The following is a 25289-nucleotide window of genomic DNA, read 5'->3' as shown; positions in this document are numbered from 1 at the left end:
CTTACAAGAAGACGAGAAGTCTAGAGATAGGCCATGGCGCCCCGAAAAGAGGAGAGTGTAAAGACGAACAAAGAGTCTTAGGCCGCACCGCAAAGTGTTTAGCATTGCAAGCAGAACTTGGATGAGCATTAGCTCAAGCCTGCAGTCAGGCACAAGTGGTGCAGGATATTGTTGACGAGCCGAGTAGTTAAGAGAAGCACATTCTCAGTATTCATTGCATAGGGATGAAAAGTTTACCAAGATCACTAAGGAAGCTGGTAAGAAAGCAGTCCACTTAATACTGAAGCCAATTGATATAGAGAAAAGAGAGAGAGAAAGAAGATCGACACAAAATTGGGGTGGGCTTGTGTAAGGTGCGGCGGAAGTGAATGTTGAACTTTGCTCAAGATGAGTGCTCCGAACTGTGCTCAAGGTTCCCTTTACTTACGGAAGGGAGAGTCTTCCGTTCCTTTTGTGAGAGAGTGCAAATGATCACAAACAAAGTGAATGACATTGTGAATGAAGATGCTGAGACTAAGAGATAGAGAGAGAAGAATACGACACCAGAAAGTTGTCAAACCCTCCTCCAAGGGCCCCACTCTTTATGGCGAGAGCGGTCTACTTATGATTGCACAAATCTCTACAATGCTTGGACTTGCCGATGATGTCGACGACGACGAGACGGGCTGAAATCTGAAATCTCTAATGGTTGAAATCTGCAAATCTTTATTTGCTGAATTCTGACTCTATGTCGATGACGACGGCGATGACGACGATGCAACGACGACGCGCTGAAAACGCAGATGCTGAAGTCTGCGTTTTCCAGGCTGAATCTGCAAACTTCGCGGGATCTGACCGTGCGGCGAGATCTTGATCAAAACTCTCCAACAGACTCGTGCCCTTGCATAAACATATTGGTGACCTGCTTTTATGCATCTTGGTGAGGAATAACTTTTCTTGGTCTCCAACAGACTCGTGCCCTTGCATAAACATATTGGTGACCTGCTTTTATGCATCTTGGTGAGGAATCACTTTTCTTGAACTGCTTCAAAAAGCATCTCTTAGATCTGTCCCAATTCACTTTATCATTCTGTAACGAGCCCTCAAACCATTCTCTTGCATTACCTCTGACCACCAGATTGATATCTGCAAGCTTTTGCACCTCACTTGAAAGTGCACAACATAAATATGTCAAGTCAAACTCATATGATGCAAGCCAATCCTCTGCATCTTCACAACCTGTGAAAATTGATGGTTGGAATGGCACCACCATCTTGAAACTCCCTTCAACACCCAAAATGTGAATACATCACCACCTAAACTTTAACTTCTGAGTGCACAACTGGCAATTTTCGCTCCCAAGCAGGATCGCCAAAAGATGATGGAGCAAAAGACACCGTGCGCACACTCACACACCCTCACACCTTAAGGCAACACAAGGAAGTCACTTTAATTCCTCACCTCACACACCTCCACTAAAGAGCGCAATAAAAATCCTCCCCACAATCCCTATTCAAACTTGAAACGCCTTGACCTACAAGCTCTTGCTTGCCCGCAGACACTACAAGGTGAATCGAGTTGATCAAGGCTAGAAATCACACTTGATGTGACGACCAAAATATACAAGAAAAACAATCAAAAACTCAAGAACTCTAGCCACAAAAGACATCCCTCAAACCATTGCAAAAGCTTCACCAAACTCCATGTTGTTGGACTATTTGGAGTAGCCCCAACCCTAATGGCACCGATACAGGGTCACATAGTCTTGCAGAAAGCCGCACCTTTTGCTCTCAATTCCTCGCACATACACATCCATGGAAACTCAGAACGTCCATAGACTCTCCCAAGTGCAAAATTGAAGAGAAGAAGCTCTCATTCACTCCTCCACACACTCGAAAATAGGACACGAACGCGACGAGAGTGCATAGGACCGCCTGTAGAAACCCTTCATCCTCCCACCCACAGAGAGGTGAAGTACTAATATTGGGCTCCAAAAAGTCTCCCTAAGCCTTAACACTCACGACACCGTGAGCGATGTGGCAATTTTAAGCCTTTTCACACCTTTTTTGACCATTTTTTGACATTTTTGGGTTCAGTTTTGGCCAATATTGATCCCCGACGGGTATTTTTCACGGAAAAAATACCTAACGCACTTCAGAATCCACCAAATCATAAATGTCACATCATCTTCTTGATGCATTGACTGCTCTTCATTCTGCATGTCCAAGAGATCATCACTCCAAACACTAATAGGTCCCTTCCAAAATTGGAAAATCACCTCAGAAACACTATCACTAGCATCTTCTTCTTCCACATAAGGTGTGTGTCACTTGAAAAGTTGGAAACATGCATACAAAGCGACAACACATCATGAACAAGTCTTCATTATACCAACTTGCCTTACGACTAACTAGATGCCAATTAGGATCTTTGCAGATAAAAGGATATGGCCCAATCATACGTTGAAGCATGCGAAATGCATCCATAAGATCACTTTGCAAGCAAAAGATCACTCTCAATTTCTTGTCTACCGCATCCTCAATATGTTTATTATGAGCACTCACATGGCACGTATCATCGCTGACATCTCTTGGAGATGGCATTAGCATCAAATCTTTGGACACATAGACTTCATTCCTATCACCTTCATGACCCAATACAATACCTTTGCATCACAACCACTAGAGGGTTGCCCAACCCCAGCTCTGGTAAAGCACATGGATCCAAGATCAAATCACCTAGCATAGCATCACTCCCTCCTACATCTGCTTCATTTGGTGTAGAAACTCCCCGACTTATCATCATTACAAGCATCCTTGTCCAGCTGCTGCAAAGCTCCTTGCCAAAATAGACGTTGCTCTTGGTGCAAGGCTACCATGCCCTTCAATGGATCTTGCAACTCTACGTTATCATCACGTACATCGTCACACCAGCTCTCATCAGCATCAGATGCGTCACCATCATAGAGGACCTCATCCTCCTCAATTTCACTCTCATCATCTTCACTTCCCATGCTTGTGCTCAGACTTTCACATTCATCTACTATCTCCTTGCCATTTTGCACCATAGACCTACATATGTTTTCAACAACCGCGTTACATACTTCATTCATACTTGCTTGAAGCATATGTTCATTTACACACGTCCCCAAAGTGCTATCCTTGCATACATGAGCATCTGCAATCACGATGTTGTGCATGTAAAGGTCATCCACACTATCCATACTGGTGTAGACAAAGGGCACTTCATACTTGCAGCAACACAAATTTTTCTCTCGTTTGTAGCACTATCTTCAATGCTTGACACATGGAATTAGGCTCTCTCTCTTGCAAATTCATCTTAAGAACCGGCAACAACAGACATGTAAATACTTGTATTCTTTGGATATTTGTAAGAGTGGAATAAAATTCCTCTTTGGAGATGGCTTCCACATGTAATAGAGCATCTTTCCCAACTCTCCCGCCCTCTGACTATTCTCTTGCATTATCTTTGACCACCAGATCGATTTCTGCAAGCTTTTGCACCTCACTTGGAAGTGCACGACATAAACATATCAAGTCAAACTTATATGATGCAAGCCAATCCTCTGCATCCTCACAACCTGTGAAAATTGATGGTTGGAATGGCACCACCATCTTGAAACTCCCTTCAACACCCAAAATGTGAATACATCACCGCCTAAACTTCAACTTCTGAGTGCACAATCGGCAATTTTTGCTCCCCAGCAGGATCGCCAAAAGATGATGGAGCAATAGATACCGTGCGCACACTCACACACCGTGACACCTTAACGCAACACAAGGATTTCACTTCAATTCCTCACCTCACCCACCACCACTCAAGAGCGCAATTAAAATCCTCCCCACAATACTTATTCGAACTCGAAACGCCTCGACCTACAAGCCCTTGCCTACCCGCAGACACTACAAGGTGAATCGAGTTGATCAAGGCTTGAAATCACAGTTGATGTGACGACCAAAATATACAAGAAAAACCAATAAAAACTCAAGAACTCTAGCCACAGAAGGCATCCCTCAAACCATTGCAAAGCTTAACGAAACTCCACTCTATTGAACTATTTGGAGTAGCTCCAACCCTAATGGCACCGATACAGGCTCACATAGTCTTGCAGAAGGTCGCACCTTCTTCCCTCAATCCCTCGCACAGACACATCCATGGAAACCTCAAAACTTCCATAGACTCTCCCAAGTGCAATTTTGAAGAGAAGAAGCTCTCATTCACTCCTCCACACACTAAAAAACAGGACGCGAACGCGATGGGACTGCATAGGACCACCTGTAGAAACCCTGCTTCCTCCCACACACACAGAGGTGAAAGTGCTGACATTTGGCTCCAACAATTCTCCCTTAGTCTGAATACTCAGGGCAACGCGAGTGATGTGCCAATTTTAAGCCTTTTCACACCTTTTTTGACCATTTTTAAAAACTTTTTTGGGCCAGTTTTGATATTCGACGTTCATTTTTCACGGGAAAAATACGAAACGGACTCCAAAACATAGTCATAGGGGACGCCCACTTTTGGGCTTTCCATCCCCACTTGCCGTCCCGTCCTCTTTTTTACACTAAAAAACCATTTGAGCCCCGTCCCTTGTCCCCAACTCCTCGGGACCCTTCTCTTGTGACTATGCTCCAAAATCCACAAATTTTGTAGGCTTGGTCCTTGCTACCCAAACCTCATTTCCACATACCCACATTCCGCTATGGACCACTTCTAGGACGGTTCGCGCATTGCTACATATCAGGTACCGCAAATAGACAGTTATTCCATGTGTTAAACTTTCTGGGTGGGACGAGGGTGCCCACACCTCCCATTTGCATTATTTACATTCTAAAAAGCTCAAACACATTCTCTAGAGCCAAAATAAGATACTTGTAACCACATCTGAGGCTTCAACACCCAGTCCAGGCATGTATGTGTACATGATTGCCGCCACGCAACATGACTATTTGCCATATATACATTGTCCACCATATTTCAAACCTAAAACCACATTAGAAAACCTTCCAAATATATGTAAAACTTCTTTATATACATAAGCTCATGCATATATCCACTACTATGTACATACCAAAAGTGGTTTATCATCATTGCCTAACCCAAAGTTGAGCATTTATGCTCAACACTCGTATCAAACATTCACATGAAACTTGCAAAAGCGACCCCAATTTCCACGTGGATCATATGGAAACTTTTCCTCTTGCATAGCACCACCTTAGTACCCACGTGTGTTACCCACATCAAAGGGAAAAGCATCTATTTTCTTGCCATTGCGCCACCGCCCACATGGATCCCAAGCATCATATGGATCTTCTGCAAGGTTGGTACATGCCATGTTGTACCATACTTTGTTCCAACCAGTCGAACCCACAAATACCTCAAAATGCATCTCATAACTAGAGCCCATTTGATTGACAACGATAAATCTCACATCATCTTCTTGATGCATTGACTGCACTTCATTCCCCATGCCCAAGAGATCATCACTCCAAACTCTAATAGGTCCCTTTCAAAATTGGAATATCACCTCAGAAACGCTATCATTAGCATCTTCTTCTTCCACATAAGGCGTCTGTCACTTGAAAAGCTCGAAACATGCATACAAAGCCACACAACACATCATGATCAAGTCTTTATCATACCAACCTGCCTTACGACTCACTAGCTGCCAATCAGGATCTTTGCAGATAAAAAGATATGGCCCAATCATATGTTGAAGCATGTGAAATGCATCCATAAGATCACCGTGCAAGCAAAAGATCACTCTAACTTTCCTGTCTACCGCACCCTCAAGATGTTTATTTTGAGCAGTCACAGGGCACGTATCATCGCCGACATCTCTTGGAGATGGCATTAGCATCAAATCTTTGCACACATAGACTTCATTCCTATCATCTTCATGACCCAATACCTTTGCATCACAATCATTAGAGGGTTGCCCAACCCCCAGCTCTGGTAAAGCACATGGATCCAAGGTCAAATCATCCAGCATAGCATCACTCCCTCCTACATCATCTTCATTTGGTGTAGAAACTCCCCGACCATAGCCCATCATCTCATCATCATTCCAAACATCCATGCCTAGTTGCTGCAAAGCTCCTTCCCAAAATAGACGTTGCTCTTGGTGCAAGGCTACCATGTCCTTCAATGGATCTTGCAACTCTACATCATCATCACATACATCCGCACACCAACTCTCATCAACATCAGATGTGTCACCATCATAAACGGCCTCATCCTACTCAAATTTCACTCTCATCATCTTCACTTCCCATGCTAGTGCTCAAACTTTCACATTCATCTACTGTGTCCTTGCCATTTTGCACCATAGGCATGCATATGTTTTCAACAACCGCATTACATACTTCATTCATACTTGCTTAAAGCGTATGGTCATTTACACATGTCTCCAAAGTGCTATCCTTGCATACATGAGCATCTGCAACTGCAATGTTGTGCATGTAAAGGTCATCCACACTATCCATACTGGGTATAGACAAAGGGAACTTCATGCCTGCAACAACACATATTTTTCTCTCTTTTCGTAGCGCTATCTTCAATGCTTCACACATGGGATTGGACTCTCTTTTGCAATTTCATCTTAAGGATCGACAACAACAGACTCGTGAATACCTGTATTCTTTGGATATTTGTAAAAGTGGAATAAATTTGCTCTTTGGACATGGCTTCCACATGCAATAGAGCATCTTTCCAAACTCTCTAAGCATCATCCAATCTTGACCAAAACTCTGCAAGAGACTCGTGCTCTTGCATAAACATATTGGTGACCTGCTGATATGCATCTTGGTGAGGAATTACCTTCTTGGACCGCTTCAAAAAGCATCTCTTAAACCTGTTCCAATTCACTTTGTCATCCTGTGACAAGCCCTCAAACCATTCTCTTGCATTACCTCTGACCACCAGGTTGATACTTGCAAGCTTTTGCACCTCACTTGGAATTTCACGGCATAAACATGTCAAGTCAAACTCATATGATGCAAGCCAATCCTCTACATCCTCACAACCTGTGAAAATTGATAGTTGGAATGGCACCACCATCTTTAAACTCCCTTCAAACACCAAAATGTGAATACATCACGGCCCAAACTTCAAATTCTGAGTGCACAACGGACAATTTTCACTCCCCAACAGGATTGCCAAAAGGTGATGGAGCAAAAAACACCGTGTGCACACTTACACCCTGACACTTTAACGCAACTCAAGGAATTCACTTAAATTCCTCACCTCACACACCACTACTCAAGAGCTCAATGAAAATCCTCCCCACAACCCCTTCTCGAACTGGAAACACCTCGACCTACAAGTCCTTGCCTGCCCACAAACACTACAAGATGAGTCGAGTTGGAACTTTCCCAAGTGCCAAATTGAAGAGAAGAAGCTCTCATTGACTCCTGTACACACTCGAAAATAGGACGCGATGGGACTGCATAGGACCACCTGTAGACACCCTGCTTCCTCCCACACACAGAGAGGTGAAAGTGCTGATATTGGGCTCCAAAAATTCTCCCTCAACCTGAACACCTACATCACCCTAAGTGATGTGGCAATTTTAAGCCTTTTCACACCTTTTTGAACTTTTTTGGGCCTACTTTTGATTCCCGACGGGCATTTTTCACGAGAAAAATACCAAACGACTCCAAAATCCACCAAGTCTTGTAGGCTTGGTCCTTGATACCGAAACTTCATTGCCACATACATACCTACATACCACTTTTTACCACTTCTAGGGCGGTTCGCGTATCGCTACATATCAGGCACTGCAAGTAGAGAGTTATTGGATATGTCAAACTTCTTGGGCGGGACGAGGGTGCCCACACTTCCCACTTGCATTATTTTCATTCTAAAAAGCTCAAACACATACTCTAGAGCCAAAATAAGACACTTGGAACCACATCTAAGGCTTCGACACCTAGTCCAGGCATGTATGTGTACCCGACTGCTGGCACGCAACATGACTATTTGTCATATATACATTGTCCACCATATTTTTAAACCTAATATCACATTAGAAAACCTTCCAATGCATGTAAAAGCTTCTTTATATACACAAGCTAATGCATATACCCACGACTATGTACATACCAAAAGTGGTTTATCACCACTTAATTGGAGGATCCATAATGCTTCCCATGTTAGTTTACTCCGGCCATATGTGGGACCACCTCCAAGTTTAGAATATTGCTGAGGAACCACCCGAGGTTGAGGAAACAGAAGAAATACTCCCACCGAGCATATCATTCATTATCAAGAGCGGCCACAGAAGTCCGGAAAGATTACAGGGAAGTGTTTGGTAAAGTTCAAGAATTATTCTACTTTATACGCTCAGTGGATGAATGACTGAGCACGAACTCGCATCTTACCTCGAGATTCTGGAAGGATATGTACAAGCATTACAGTTGAGGACAACTGTTTAAAAGCCAAATGGATGTTGCTAAATAGACTATTTTTTCATTTTTTCGAGTAATTTCTATATATTGAAATTAGGATATTTAAATGTTCTACTTGAATCTTAGAGGTTAGGAACTGTAGATCTATTGGAAATATCAAAAGCCATTAGGTACGGACAACACCGATGTGTCATATAATGGGTGATATTAAGCATCGCGAAGGGCAACTACTCTTAGTTCGGTGGGAGAGACGTGAATATTTCTAATGCGTCACGTGATGGGTGACGGGAGCATCAAAAAGAGAATATTCCATTGGTATGGCAAGAAATTTGAATTGGAAAAAGGAATACACGTAAAGACGCAGGCACAAGAATAAAGATGGCTTATGAGAAGCTATTTTTTAAAAGTGGAATATTTTTAAGTGCTTTCTGGGAAAAGTAGATGCTTTCCCACGAGGAATTTGTGTTTGCATTGCATCCATGCCTGGGAATTGCATCCGGGGACGCCCGGGAAGTGTTGTGTGGCATGAGTTTTCAACTCATTGAGTTTTAAAAAAGGTTCGCACATTTTTAAAAAGGTGACTGACCGTCCACCTAATAAGTGGGCAACGAGTGCTTAAAATAAAGCAAGGGGTCTTCAAAAAATAAGCCAGCGTTAGCTATTGGCTGAAATAGCAAGCAAGGGTCTTCAAAAAATAAGCCAGCGCCAGCTATTGGGCTGAAATAGCTTGTGATCTCTCTCTCTCTCTCTCTCTCTCTCTCTCTCTCTCTCCTCATGCCAAAACTGTCGCCAGCTTATCCTTCTCTAGCGCTACTCTTTGCAGCTATTATGGCCAGCACCGCACCGGCTATTCCTACCGGGTATGGGTGCCTATAAATTCAGCCATCCCTCTCTCTCAGTTGGAAAGTTTCACTAGCGCTAACTTTTGGAGGGTTTTCCGGCATCCGCAAGCGAGCGAGCGAAGCCAGCATGCGAAGGTCGCTTTTCTGCGCTCGGAGTGACAAATACTGATTGTGAGTACGCTAGACGAGTTGTTTTGTGTTTGTACTTTTGTAGGTACTCTGTGACAGAGAAAGAGCGAGGAGGCCTTGGCCTACGCTCAAGGATTCTGGAAACAGAATCAGGAACAGTCTGCGGAGTTTCGTACTGTGTGCAGACGGAATTTAGGGCTCGTCTCTTGGAATTTCCTGCATGGGAAGGAATTGACCGTCGAGTCTGAGATTCAGAACGGAGGGGTCGCTCCGGTTCTTGTGCTTGTAAAAAAGATTCTCACTAATATAGATTCTCTTAGAGGGGGGGAGGGACCTTACCCACCTTCTGGTCCCCAATACTGTGTAGATCTTTTCCTCCGTTTATTTTGGTTGAAAGTCTTTTTATTTTCAGCTTGTTGAATATTCGTATGTACTCCCGTTTGTGAAACTTCTAGTAGTTGCATAGTTACAGGGAATGACCATTTTCAGGTCCTCGTTCCTCATTCCTAGCCCAATTTCCCGTTCCGCATTGCCGCTCCGTGTTTTAGACGTGAGTATCCGAAACAAGGAATGACATTTCATGCATGTTGCCGTTCCCCGTTCCCCGTTTCGATTTCCCGTTCCGAGTAACTATGAGTAGCTGGCCCCAATGTGCTGCCTAGCGTAGAAGTAGGTGTCGAGGTCATAGAAGCCGATGAATCAGATGCTCATCCTGTGGAAGACTAAAGGCTTGATGAGCCTGTAAATGACCGTAGAAGAGGCAAGAAATCTCCTTTACAAGAGTTTGCCCAACCCTCAGCCTCCTGTGTGTCAAACTCCCCAACCAAGGCAAAGCTCTCTTCTGTATGTGATGAACTACCCTTTGACAAGTTTCCACTAGGATGGTTACAAGAAGAATATGCCAATTTCAATATTGATCAGACACCAACTCATGATGTCTCAAAGCTCCAAGAAGTGGCGACATCTTCATCTTCTTAGACAACCTTGCCAGTTGCCCCTCCTGAAGCTGTCAAGGAAGTCAACCTTGGTGACCTTGACAACCCTCAGCCCATTCTTTTAGCCACTTGGTTGCAGGATTACCTTGTGTTGCTCACTAGGTAGTTTCTTTTGTGCACTCTTTCAAGGACGTTTTTGCTTGGTCTTACAAAAATTTGGAAGGGATCCCACGAGAGCTAGGAGGGTCCACACTATTCCTATGGTCGAGGGGGCTAAGCTAGTTAGAGGCTGTGCTTACAAGCTCAACCCCAACTATGTAGAAGCAGTCAACTAGAGCTAGAGAAAATGCAAGAAGCAGCTATCATCGTGCCCATGGAGCACTCTGAGTGGCTGTCACCCATGCTCATAGTTCCCAAGAAGAAATCCTATAAACTCTGCATCTGTGTCAACTACCGCGCTTTGAACAAGGTGACAATCCTGGATGGCTTTCCAACCCCTTTCACCAAGAACGAGTGCTTGAAGATGTGGCTGGGCACATACTCTATAGTCTCATGGATGGTTTCAGTGGCTACAATCAGTTGGGCATTCATCCTACTGTCCAGATCAGGACCGCTTTTGTGACTCCAAGGGATATTTTCATTTACATAAGAATAAGAATGTCTTTTGGGGTGAAGAACGCTCCACCTTCTTTCAGTCGTACAATCTACATCATCTTTTAACCACTGTTGATCATCTTCGAATCTTCATGGATGATTTTCAACATTCTTCGGTGCTTAATGCTCCACCCCATTGGAGAATTTGGAGGAGCATCTAGCTCAGCTCTCTGCAGTCTTCCTCAAGTATAGGGAGGCGCATCTAAAGCTCAATCCTAACAATTGCCATTTTTTGGTCATTCAAGGTATGATTTTGGGTCATGTGGTGTATGCTAAAGGTTTAGCTCCTGGCCCTAAAAGATAGTGGCCATTTTGTGGTTGCATCCCCCAATCAACCCCAAGGGTGTTCAGAGCTTGTAGGCCACATAGATTATCATCGCAGGTTCATTCCTATGCATGCCGATGTTGCCTAGCCCCTGACCTACCTGATCAGTGCTGCTGTACCCTTTCAGTGGTCCAAGGCTGAGGCCCAAGCTTTTGCTAACCTCAAAAAGGGCCTAAGTGAGGTGTCTATTTTAGTTGCCCCAGATTGGTCTCAAACTTTTCATGTGCATACTTATGCTAGCCAGATTGCTGTGGGTGTTGTTCTGACTCAACCTAACAAAGAATTCAACCTTGCTCACCCCATTCACTATGCGAGTCGCTTGCTCTCCAAAGCTGAGCGCAACTATAGTACAACAGGGAGGGAAGGTTTGGCTATCGTTATGCACTACAAAAAGTCCGCCATTATTTACACTTCACAATTATCACTGATCATCATGCTCTACATTATCTGCTGAATAAGCCAGGCAGGGTTTGGCGGTGACTACCTATATTTCAGGAATTTCGCCCCGGGAAGCATCGTCATGGTCGACCACCTCTCGAGTACCAACAAGTGAAGAAGTTTCAGGTGTTTAGGCTCAGGCATTCATCGACGTCTTATGGACAGATTGCACTTCTTTCAAAGCAACGGCCAATCACCCCCCCTTTCAACTAGCCTTCCGCGTGGAAGCAATTGCCCCGTTTGAATTCAACTTAAGCTCCTCTCGGGTAGGCATCTTTGTGTCGATTGCGGTGTGGAGTAGACCTATATCTCTTGTCTCTCCATGCTAGAAGAGGGCAGACTGTTAGCTTCGAGTGCTCTCCAGGCACAGAAGCTATATGGCAAAGCTTGGCATAATCATCCATCATCTTCACAAGCCTAAAATCATGCAAGGCTCCTTGGTGCTGCTCTATCAAGCTCACTACCAAAGAAAAGCCAAAAAACTCGTCCTTGCGTGGCAAGGGGCCATACAGAGTGCAGGAGATTTTACCCCAAGGACGGTGTTCCTCTGCCCCTAGTAAATGGATCTAGAGTCAAGTGCTATCATCCTGCAACTTGAAAAATCTCTACTAGCTCAAGAACTCTCGGATTGGACCTTGCCAACTCCAACATACAGATCTACCGCCGTGTTCCCTCAGAAACATTCTCTAGACAGCTCTTGTGTTCAGTGTGTATTCCTTATCATGATGGTCACGTTGTGTTCTTGTTAATGTCTTTGGTATCACCCTTCACCCGCTTTTTGTAGCTCATCGTGTGTTGAATTTGATCTTAGCAAGTTAAAGTATGTTGTTCTTTAACACTGCTCAAGTCTGTGTTATGTGTGTTATGCATGTTCCATTGTTCTCTCCCAGACACTTCTCAGCCTCTGGTGACATCTCTATTGTGATATGCACTACTCATTCTACCTTTCCATGTGTACACCCTCCCTAGCTCCTCTTTGGCACTGACATAATTAGAAGCACTCAATGAACTCACATCTTCAAGAATATCACGTTAAGTTAAAATGTATCCAGTGACATAGTGATGCATGGGCTCACCTTTCAAGAGATTATTGCTTGGCATTTTTCATGGTAATCCTGGCCAATTCTCCGGTCATCAAACTCCCATCTCGTCTGATGCTCTTGCACACTCGCCTCGACCCTGCCTTAGTGTCTCTCGCTTCTCTTGGCTTCACCACTTGTCTTCTCTCTTGTTGCTCGACCCTTTCCATTCGCCTTGGCTGCTCGCACACACTCGCCATTTGCCCATGCTCGCCACCTTCGCCATTCGCCCTGGCTGATCGCAGTGCGCACACCCACCCTTGCCATTCTTCCTTGCTGGCCTCACCATTCGCCCTTCTCTAGCCTTTCAAAAATACATGTATGACGTTGTGGAATTTATTTGATCGTGGGTGCACTGCTGCTCACTTTTCTAAAGCTAAACGTTGCGACTCTTACAATAGAGGATGTGGGGAAAGCTATGGGGATGACGAATGTGCCGATACCTTTGCCTACCACGAAACATTTTTAAATCTCTTTGCTGAGGATACTACTAGTGCACTCACATACGGATTATCTCAGGAACTAGCAGCTCTACTCCTGTCTACAATATTATTTCTTACTGCGTGCACCCGACAAGGGAGTCACCTGCTGTCCGCACTACTATGCGATGCTTTTTATTTTTGGTCTTTGTCCCTTTCTGCCATAACCCTTTCACCACCTACTATTTAATGCACTGCAAAACAGGGCCAAGCGATTTCGGACATAGAGAAAAGGGAAGGCAGAGAAATTCAATTGCTATGCAGCTCCCATCATGTATTGGGTGGCTCGGAGTATGCAAAAGAAAGTAAGTGCTACTGCTTGTTCTCAAGCACAAGCACAACGAGATGTTGTCAATGCTAAAATGGGTACATCCCATAAGCCACAAGGGAAAGGCCACCCACGCAAAAGTATTCAAAGACTTGATTGAAGACTCATCAGCGTTGTCTTTCTTTGAGTCTCAAGTTAGAATTTCTGAGTCCAGGTTATGCTCCTAAAACTACTACAGAGTCCACTTCTTTGACCACCTCTACATTCACCCCGCCCATTGTCACTATTCAGTTGCCTAGCTACAAATTCCAATTGCCCCCAACTACTGGCATGCCTACTATTGTAGAGGCAGCTACTTCAGAGGCAAGGAGATCCACCCATATGTCAACCTGAGTTATCCGGAACGGGGAATGGGAACGTGAATGGGGCGGGGGGCGAAATGGGGAACGGCCAAGGGCCCGGAACGAGAACGCCGTGGAACAGGAGGCTTAAAAAACACCTAAATAATGGAATTTTTAACATCACATGATTAAATACAAGTAATATTAGAGTCCTTTGACTACTACTACTAACAAATAGCCCTATTTGAAGGCTGTTTCAGCCTACTATGGCTTGAATGTGGTGATGTGCGGTCTCTATGTACAAAACAGTCACTTGAGAGCTTGAAACTTAAAGCACAAAGTTGAGCTTCGAAGGGAGGAAGGGAGGGAGATTGAAATTCAAAATTGAGAGGGAGGGAGGGAGAGAGCTTGAAAGTTCAAAGTTGAGCCTTGAGTGGGAGAGGGGGGGAGAGGGACTCGCCAGAGGGAGAGAGCTAGTGGGGTGGGGAGGGGAAAAGTAAGGGTCTTTAAAAAAGTGATGGTGTTTTTTCCCATATGAAGGTAAAATGCTCCTGCCGTTCCAAATTGTTCCATCCATCTGGAGGTACTCTGATGTCAACTTTTTGGCCCAGGTTGATAGACTTTTGGAGGTGGATAGAAAAGCAATCCGGGGTATTGCAAATGGAACTCTTACATTGCAGGGTACTCACGACTTGCTTCATGCAATGTATGATAGCAAGCAAAGGGAGCTTCACAACCACATTCGGAGATCAATGGATAGGAAAATGTTTTTATTGCACAGACCTAGGATCGCATGAGAATTCTAATAGACAGGTGCAAGATCTCAAAAAAGTGGTCATATGGACTTTACATATGCAAGAACTTTACATATGGAGCTTAGAGAGGCCAATGATCTTGCATCTGTTCAGGAGCTTCCTTCAGTGGTCGTGCAAGTGTGTCCCGCATGAGCCCACATGCATTCCATAGTGGTTTTGTAGTTACTTGCATTACCGACTACTGTCACTGTCCCTACGAGTACTATTAGTGTTGCTGCTGTGGCGGTCCAAGAGAAGATGTTGATAGATAATCACTTCGTTTCCCAGGGTATAGAGAAGCATGCGACCACAGAGTCTCCATATCCCGCTTCTACTTCATCTTAGTTTTGGGGACCATCGGTAGCCTCGTTCTTCCAACCACCGTCGTCCAATTATGCTTTGCCTTATGGTGGTTGTCCAGGCTATCTGCCATCCGCTACCCCTATCCCTCACATTGCCTCTCCTCCATCTGCTGCCTACAAGGCTTGCACGCCATATCCAATCGACTCTCATCCAGCATATGGCCACTATCAGCATGGCTTGCATCCCCATACCCGCCATTCTATCCGCCCCCGCCATCATTGGAGCACTAATATAGATAGCAGCATCTTCATCTTCTCCAGCGTACATATCACCAATAGTGCTTTTGCAGAGTTTACAGATAGCTATACCACCACTCTCCAGGACAGTGAGTGGTCTTGTGGCGGGCAACTTATAGCCTGCTACCGTCCCACTTCGCAATTACAATTGGTCTTGGGCTCGCATTGGGTGGACTCTCGCATGTGTAGTGACATGGTAGACATAGGGAATGATGGTCGAGTGGATACCGTGGCCAGTTCACCGCCACCAATATTTGGAGATAGACGCAGCTGGACTATGAGGGATATTTATTAGCCGTTGGCTAGTTGGTTTTAGTTGTGGTATGCTTCCTAGACATTCTATGAGTCTAGAGTCTTGAGTTTTGTGTTCAATCTAGCACCGCACATCTGCACTCTCCCTACACAGTTGGAGCCTCGACACCCCCATTGTACCTGTGAGTCTTGGGCTTGGAGCTGAGTGTGCTGCTAGCCAGAGTTTGTACTTATTCCACGAGTTAGTCGGGTTCCATCGAGAGTTTATTGTTGTGTCTTTGAGTTTGCTTGGCTCCATTGCTCTATGGTATTGTGTTTTCTTTCCGTTGGAGTGAGGTTTCTTGCACATTGCATTAAGGAGCCCCCACAGTAAAGAGCACGACATACTTTCCTTGTTGCTACACACATTTATTGTGGTTTTTGGAAAATTTGTATTATTCTTTTCAACAAGATATGAGAAACATTTGTTGGATGTGGAGAAGGATTGGCTCCATGCGATCATCAAGAAGTGTACCTTTGGGCTACAAGAGGTTTCATACTTTCGTTCCTTTAAGATCCAAGCCATTCATATTCCCCAAACTGCTCAGGATATTTGCTCTTTCCTTTCGTAGGTCTTTGTAAGGCCTCTAGCAGGCACATGCAGGATTCTGATCAATTGCAGCACCACTTATGAATTTTCCGATGGGATGCAAGAACAAATGCACAAAGTGACTATGGTGGGAAAGTCTCTTAATGTATTTAATGCTCCTCAGAAATTGGCATCCGAAGCCCTTGTTTTGAAGTTTGCCATTGGGAAGAGCCTTTTGAGGTCATCTCCGATGTTAGTAATATAGGCATATGTGCAATTATATAGCAACATTTAAGACCCTTGGCTTATATTTGTAAGAGCTTGGTAAGTGCTTAATGCAACTATTTAGTTTATGACAAGGAGATGCTTGCAATCATTTTGGCATCCAAACATTGGAAGCACTTCTTCACAGTAGAGAGTTCACAGTTAAAACAGACCATCAAGCCCTTGCTTTCAAATCATACCTAGTGTCGATTGGAGCGATGGTCAAGCTAGATGGAGACAAATTTTCAGTAATTTGGTGGCATAATTAGATTATGTGTCAAGCAAGCACAACCCAATTGCAAATGCTCTTCTCGGTATTACAAGCCATCCAATGATCCACAATGTTGGAGATTCAGGGCATAAACGTGGATAGCATGAAGGCCGAATATCCTAACTCTGTTGAGTTTCAAACTCCTTAGAAATTTGATTCGTCAAAGTAGTCAAAGCATCTGCAAATTCTCCTCCACACGAATAACCCACACTCAGAAGTCACGCTCCGTGCACCCACAGATTGGAGATGCATCTCTGTTCTCAGCCAGCATTTCCGCCGCATTGTATCTAACTCGCTCCCGTACACATCTCTCTCTCTCTCTCTCTCTCTCTCTCTCTCTCTCTCTCTCTCTGTGTATACTTTTCTGTATTCAGTGCTGCAAGTGGAGACCAGCTAATAGTGCGTAGGTGGTGTGCTTAGTGGTCTGGTATATTTGAATGAGTGGGAATGGACTCTTGTCAAATGGTTTTTAGCAAGCTCTTTGTATTTTTCAATGTGGCATCTCTGTTGATGGTGCATCTTTGCTAGTCAGTTATTTTTTGTTTGGAATTAAATTGTTCTCATATCAAAGGAAACTACGATGCCTAGAATTGGAAGCTCTTAAGCACGTAACAATCTACAGGAAAAAAAAAAAACTTGTTTGGATCTGCTTTGGTTGTGGAAGATCATTTTCACATGAGGCAGATTTTGCAGTTTTAATATGTTTTTAGTGACTAGTTTTGAATCTTTTTTATCACATTTATTTAATTTGCCTAACATCTGACTGAATTCTATGTGTGTCAGCATACTTGGTGATTGCTGACTGCATCATCGGACATGTCCTGCCTATGATGCTCATTACCCATGTCAAAAACGAGATTGGAGACAGATTTGGAGTTGACGGGCACGATTTCAGTGATCAGGGCGAGATTGGGTATGTAGTTTTGTGTCTAATTTTTTCAAACATGCATTTAGCTGTAAATTGAGGTTTACCCTATTGTGTCACTCTTAAAAGATGCTTTCAAAACTAAGTAAGTAGGGCTTTTTGAAGCCTTTGGATTGAAGATCGGTAAACCAAAAAAACCTCTGAAATATGCAGTAAAAATTAGCGTAAGTAGCAGAACCTTCAACCCATCTAGGGGATTGACATAGGGGAGCATGCACACACACATGCACAATTGTACACACACTTTTTTTTTTTTGTAAATCGATTGATTAATTTACTAGTGGGAAACGTACTATGCTGGCCCCATGTCGATGCCGGAAAACAAGTGAAACCATCCCTTGAGGGGAATCTTTGTAATTCATTAAGTATGGCCAACCCATGTGCACTCCCTATATCTGTCATGTATCTCCCATATTTTGTGCGTTCCTCATCTTGGCTAGTCCCATGTCACCGATATCTAGCTCTCTCAGCATTTTGTTTGTGGTGTCATAGAATACTATTTGGGAGTGGCCCGTCCTGGCATGAAGGCCCCAATAAGGATGATATCCCCTTTCCTAGAGAATTCCCGTATTTCATCATCTAAAGTCGAGAAAGGGGACTGCCCTATAGACGAAGTATTGGGAGAAAAATAGCATTTAGAAATATACAGGTATCTACCCGTCTTTGCCCTCAATCTCACCCACATGTATTTAGCCTGCTCGTTTCTGCGAACATTGCGTAAGAGTGGTTGTAGATCCTCCCAGAAAAAAATTGCTATCCCCTCCAACCCTCGACCTCTGTGATTTTCTGTTCTACATGTTGTCTCCCATTTGTAACGAGTCACATGTGGCAGAAGCTGCCCCGGTGCCCAGTGTGTCTCTGAGTAGAAGACAATGTCTCTCCTAATAAGTTGTCCTCAAATGCTTGTACATCAAGATGAAGTGACCCATGTCTCCAAGATGAAGACAATGTCTCTCCCAGTAAAGTTGTCCCAAATGCCCCGATGCGTGGTGTGTCTCTAAGTAGAAGGCAATGTCTCTCCCAATAAAGTTTTCCTCAAATGTCCCTACATCAAGATGAAGTGACCCATTACAATTCCAGGATGCTATCCTTAATGTGGTCCTATAGGTTTCACACCGTCATGTGGAGAGTCACCCCATTGTCACCACCCTCTCGTCTAAGTAAAACACAATCTTCCATGGCATTACCTCCTTCATATTGGAAATCTTCAAGAGTGTGAGGTCGTTGCCAAGAAAAACACCCATCTTCTTAAGAGTGGGTGTCCTTCCAAGGCTGCATAAGCTCTCGTCAGTCTAGTCTCTGTTTCTCTCCTCAATGAACATCGGTCCAGAGAGAAATGAAACGATATATTAGCGTCTCCAAAAGGCCAAAATGACCTATGAGACCAAACAGTACAAACTGATGAATCTGATACCATGTCTAGGTACAAAAAAGGAGATGCTAAAATGAATCTACGAGTGGTACTAGCTGGAACTGTGTGGGGTATGTGTGAACACTGATACAATGGGTGCCCAATACAAAAGGGGGTGATTTAATGGGTCATGAGTCTATCCTCATCTGTACTCTCGATGTCAAGATAGTATGGCTCAAATCCTTTGATGCAGTCTTTGTCGATGCTGTGAAGCTCCTCTCCTAGTCGTAGGCGTCTCGATCTCCCTAGATCCAATGCTCAGTCAATGAGAGTACGGCAGGTGTGAGTATGAGCTGAGCTTTGTAGTGGTGGCTGATCCTCTATCTGTCTAGTGTCTGGTGTGAAGAAATCGGTAATCTATCTCTGGGATTGTCTCTCTTCACATCTCCTCAGTAAACTCTCTGTGTCTGTGTAACTCAAGTGGATACTGTCCAAGGCATCTCTGGTCTGATAGCTCATGACTCTGGAGAAGGATCCAAAGCCATCTCTGAATAGACAGTGGAAGTGACCCCGTATCTCATAGTACACTGTGCACTAACATATAAAATGCATCTCCATCTTTGGATCTATATGACATAGGCGGCATATCCTGCTGGCTGCTGGTATCCCTTTAAATTTACTAGTCTCAATCTCAAGCTGGTGGGAAGATGTCTGTATCTGACCAATGGCACACCGTAACCCATGAGATAGTTGCGTTGAATCACAAACCCATCCCCTGTAAGTTGGATAAGATTCTCTCTATAGAGAAGCAATCTTCATACTCAGCTCCTGTGTCGGTTCTATCCATGTCCTCCTAGTGTCCAACCGGTTCAGGTCCTGGCGAATGAGTCTAGTAATGCCCCACGTCACTCTCTCAATATCTCATCTAAGGTATCATAAAAAATTGTCTGATGATTTCTCGTGCGGGTAGTCCCTCAAGAGAATGATATCACCATCTTTGGAAAACTCCCAACTTTCCTCGTCTAATGCAGAGAAAGGGGACTGTCCTCTAAGTACGGCATACACTAATGTGCTGGGGGCAAAGTAATGTATAGCAATGTTCAAGAATCTGCTTGTCTCAGCTCTCAATCTCACCCACATGTATCTGGCCTGATCATCTCTCTAAACAATGTGCACAAGCAGTTGTAACTCCTTGAATAGGACTCCTACTCCCCTTGACCCTTTGCCTCTATGCTATGATCTCGTCTCTGCTCGACAAGCTCTCCCACCTATATCCAATTACATGTGACATAAGTTGTCCCGGTGCCTGGTCTGTCTCTGAGTAAAAGACGATGCCTCTCCCCATATAGCTGTCTTCAAATGCCTGTACATCAAGACAAAGTGACCCATTACAATTCCATGTTGCCATCTTTAGTGTGGTTCCACATTGTTCCAATATCACCACCCTTCCATCTCGGTAGAAAGCAATCTTACCTTTTTCCCTTGTTCCTCTAATATCCGGCATTACCTCCTGCATATGAGCAATTTGCGAGAGCGTGAGGTCATCTCCATGTTAGATGCCCGTCTTTTTAAGAGTTGGTCTCGATTCTCTTTTTCAAAAAGTCCTTCGCTTCCCTAGAGGGGAAACGAAGAATAAGTGCCGTGCCCTTTCCTTCAAGGTTTCCCCATTGCTTCCATTTTTCTAATTGCCTACTCTCCAAGCTCTCGTATGCGTCAGCTCATTAACCCCCATCATAGTCATGAGTTCTTTTACCTCTTCATCCACATTATCTTTATCTTTGGGGCCACAAATTCTCACATGTAAGGCACCCACCCATCTCCTTTGTTCCTCTTCTAGTGTCATGTTAATAGTAATGGGTGTGGGGGTTGTTCCCTTTCCTTTTCCTTTCTTGGCAACTTCGATCCACTTCTCGGCCTTGTCCGCTTTTTGTTGAGTCTTCGTAATAACATCCACCCAAGAAGTCATCATTTCTTTGAGTTGGTCCTCCCCCTCTTTGATGGCCCGCACTTGCTCTTTAATCGTGTTGAGTTCTTCAATCACTGAGGGTTGGAGTTCTCCCTCTTCGAGTGTGTTTTATGGTCACGCCTCTGCAAGCTCCTTCTTGAGTCACGCAATCTCCTCATTTTGGACAGTCACACGATCTTCTAGTGTGTTTATCTTGCTTTCTTGAGCAGACACATGTTCTTCGAGTGTCTTTATTGTGCTTAGAAGGTTGCGATCAATTTTCTTGATGGTCTCTCACATTTCTTCTTTGCATTTTTGAATGGCCTCCTCCATAGGGTGGTCCTTGTCAACTTTCTTCTTCATGTTTGAGAACCGCAATAGGAGGGAGAGGTAGAGAAGAATTCCTTTTGGGGGGGGGGGGGGGGGAAGAGAGAGAGAGAGAGAGAGAGAGAGAGAGAGATAATCGTGTTGAGTTCTTCAATCACTGAGGGTTGGAGTTCTCCCTCTTCGAGTGTGTTTTATGGTCACACCTCTGCAAGCTCCTTCTTGAGTCACGCAATCTCCTCATTTTGGACTGTCACATGATCCTCAAGTGTATTTATCTTGCTTTCTTGAGCAGACACATGTTCTTCAAGTGTCTTTATTGTGCTTAGAAAGTTGCGATTAATTTTCTTGGTGGTCTCGCACATTTCTTCTTTGCATTTTTGAATGGCCTCCTCCATAGGGTGGTCCTTGTCAACTTTCTTCTTCATGTTTGAGAACCGCAATAGGAGAGGGAGAGGTAGAGAAGAAAGTCCTTTGGAGAGAGAGAGAGAGAGAGAGAGAGAGAGAGAGAGAGAGAGAGAGAGATGATGCTTTACAATTTAATGTCCAAGGATTGAGGTCACGAAATAGGGCTGTTGGTAGGCACTTGAAAAGTTAAGTGTTCATGGGGTAGAAAGCAGCTATATTGCAGCATTGATGTGAGGCCAGATTGTTATTTGTATTTTCTTTGCTTCCCATGCTTGAAAGAATTCCCACTCATCATGCCATCGTATTGTTTTACTTCAATTCAAAGGACAACACTTACATGGAAACATGTATAGTGGATTAGTCCAAGGACGAGTAGTTATGTTTAATGCGGTTATTAAAACAGGGGTTACGTATATTAGACATATGATTGACAATAATATTGTGAATCTTTTCCTACTGTCTCTTGAATTATCTCAGTAAAGCATGCAACCAACCTTAGAATACTTGAAAAGTAAAAGGAATCTAGAAAGAGGTCTTTTGGAAAGAATGTGGATTTCATACTTTTGTAAACTTGACCGGTCTCTACTTGTTATAAAAATGTTATTTAAACTGATATGGGCAGCAGTTCTTTGCAAGTGCTATTAAGAATATGGCATTACTGAGTGTTATGTTAAATTGTGATGACCTTTAGAGAGAGCTAGATATGGTGAGAGAAGCCACATGCTCCCCTATATGCTTGCATGTGTTTGGAGACTAGAAATTTTATTTGCAAACAATTGAGTTGATTGTGTAAATATTCCTTTTTTTTTTCATTTCAGTGCCATGTTGATACAAATCATGAAACAATTCAACGAAAATTCTCCTTTGGATAGCAAGGAAAAAGTAAGCATTAAAATTTTCTTTCTTGATTTTTATAAACTATTTGCTAACCAGAAACACACATTGCTTGTTCGATTTTTCTGTTGTGCAGGAAATGTCTTTGATAGAAACCAGATGTGAAGAGCTGAAAGGATTGTTGCATGAAAAAGAAAAGAGAATCAAGGTAAGGTGGTACGGGCATTTGTTTGAAGAGTTTCTTCCAAGGTATTGACTAATAATCTACTTTTACTATTGAATAGTATCTTGAAGCTTCAAGGAGAAGGGCCAGAGACCAATTGGAAAATAAAATGGTCTCTCTCCCAGGTAAAGTTGAGGGAGGCATCAGCCCGCAATTGTCATTCTTGGTTTTGTTTCAGGTTTACATTTTTTTATGTTGATCTCGACTCTTGTCTCTTCTCATTTTCCCTCCATCAATTGTAACTAGCATCAGTTCTTACCAATAGCAATTACAGTCTAAGAGATTGTGCATTGGACCTCCATTTAAAACCTGGTATGGCGAAGCTGTCTGGTCTCCACGTTCTTGTTCTCCTATTTCTCGTCTTCCGTCCGTTGACAGTAGCAGTTTCCATGTTGCCATGTTGAAGTCTTTCACTTTTTGGTTTGCAGCTCTGACTAGGTGTTTCCCTCCTGACATTTTTCTTTGCTCGTACGCTCGTTCTTTTCTCTCTCAATAAGTCCTCCTAAATGATATCTTGGAGCACCACAATATGAGTTTCCATTGTGTCTCACCGAGTTGGGGCCCTTGACTAAAGGTGCCTATCATCTCTCTTGCAAGTTGCCAATGCGTTATGTGCTCTCAATATTAGAAGTTTTGTGCTGGCTGTTTTGTTCGTAGTAATTGTCAGAGGTCACGCTCAGCGACAGTTTTGGCACTTTCCTTGGAGAGCGGCTGTGTTCTTGGGAAAAGGACTTTCAATAGGGGCACTACAGCCACTTGTTTTTGCGCAGTGAGACTACTGGTTAAACTTTTCTATCTGGCCTCTGATGTGTGCTCAAGATTATGTGTGTAGGGCAATTACCTGGGTTAGCCTCTATGTTATAGTCACTCAGGAAGAAGTCATTGGGATAGTCTTTGAACCTTTATCTTGTTATATTAATTTTTTAGTTTCTTCATGAAACCTTTTGTTGTTTAAACTCTGCTATTAACCTACGATGTCTCTAATTTTATAATCAAGGTGATAAATTCACTAGGCCTGCCAGCCAACGAGAACCAGAGGGGTGATTTGAGGCTTCGAAGCACGGGCAAAGTGAAATGTGATGAATAGAGAAAAGCTAGAGGCCTAAAAAACGATATGAAAACTTGAAAATCTGAGAGGTATAACTTAACTTACAGCCTCACCCATCTCTAGCAGTCAATTTCTACTAATTAGTATTTTTTTGATATACATAGAAAGTACTCATTTAATGAAAAATACGCCAAAAAGAGTGAGATACACACTACAAGGGAGACTCTTCAAGAGAGTACTTAGAATGTAGAATGGCTTTATCAAAAAATGGAATGAGGGAATAATTCTATAATTCTATGCGAAGAAGGGCCCCATTGATCAAAAGTCTTATGAAGGCCTGACAAAGTCTGCCAACTGTGTCTAAACTACCACAAATACAATCATACTTTCCTATGGTGAAGACCCCAGCAGGAGTGGCTCTATGTTTGCTTAATATGGCCCAAATCCAGTATTGATAAACGTGATGACCCTGCAATTGGCATGGTCTTCTAGATGTGCTAATCTGTGTAGCTGTTGCCCTTGTGCAGAGGTCAATCGTGTCATTTGGGTTTGCTGAGAGATGAGTTTGACAAAAAAACTGTCCAGTGTCTATGTCATGATACTTAGACTGGATCCTCTATGCCATAGTTCGTGGCCATGAGATCGGCATCCATAGGTTGAACCTGCTCTGCACCCACTCTATCAATGATATGGTAGGCCCTCAACCCCAGACTACCTAGTTTGTACAAGGCCTTCCCCCATCTGTCTGCCTTCAATGCAATGCTCAGCTCTGCATCTTTGAATGATACACAAGCCTCAGTCTTCACAAGGCAATGTCGCAGTCGGCCAAGGAACTCATTTATTATTTCTGGACGCATGGTTAACAGGGTACTCTGAGCTAGCTTCTTGCGAGGCGAAACATCAAATCCCACCTGAAATTCATATATCTTGAAAATGCGATAACAGGAATATGCGGGAAGATAGAGAAGATGAAGTAGTAGCGCTCTAGAATGTATGTTGAGTGTGTTAATACAAAGATTGAGTGAGTGCCCTAGAATGATGAGCTAGGGGGAAAACCTCCTAGAGAGGGGAAAAATGCCCTGGTAGTCCCAAGTTTGTTCGCACACATTACTACCATAATATGGTAATATGTAACAAATTCCTCCTGGGAGGGATGCTGTGAACATGAGATAACACTCATATATAGAACAGTATCAGAACCCAAGTGATCAATTCACAAAGGGGAGTAAAAGCCCAAAGCTTTGTGAAAAGCTTCAAACTTTTCCCTAGGAAGAGCCTTTGTGAAAGACTTGCCGGGTTGTTCTGCGTAGACACATAAGTGAAAATAATGTCTCCCTCACAGAGTCTCTCCCTGACATAGTGATAAGCGTACCTCGATGTACTTTGTGCAAGCATCAAACACTGGGTTTCTCACAATCGCCAAAGCACTCTGACTGTTTGTGAAGATAATGGTGGCATGCTGCTATTCAACACCCAAATCAGCCATAAGACATCTGAGCCAAAGCACTCAACCACAGCTGTGAAAGTTGCCTTGTACTCAGCCTCATAACTAGAAGTCCCTCTGATTGATCATTGCACAAACCATAGC

The 25289-nt window shown here is 43.5% G+C and overlaps 1 protein-coding gene across 1 annotated transcript in view; it reads left to right on the top strand.

Moving 5' to 3' along the window:
* LOC147427214 (uncharacterized) overlaps positions 1 to 25289 on the top strand; it is a 58219-nt gene that overhangs the window by 5834 nt on the left and 27096 nt on the right. The window contains exons 2-5 of the mRNA XM_086498895.1: positions 17427 to 17556; positions 22415 to 22478; positions 22567 to 22638; positions 22715 to 22778. Of these exons, the coding sequence (XP_086355021.1) occupies positions 17427 to 17556; positions 22415 to 22478; positions 22567 to 22638; positions 22715 to 22778 (330 nt within the window). The remainder of the gene's footprint in view (positions 1 to 17426; positions 17557 to 22414; positions 22479 to 22566; positions 22639 to 22714; positions 22779 to 25289) is intronic.

The sequence above is a fragment of the Adiantum capillus-veneris genome, chromosome 24 (genome assembly GCF_014529385.1).
Source record: "Adiantum capillus-veneris isolate H3 chromosome 24, ASM1452938v2, whole genome shotgun sequence".
Classification (NCBI taxonomy): Eukaryota; Viridiplantae; Streptophyta; class Polypodiopsida; order Polypodiales; family Pteridaceae; genus Adiantum; species Adiantum capillus-veneris.
This window is presented reverse-complemented; position numbering and strand designations above follow the sequence as displayed.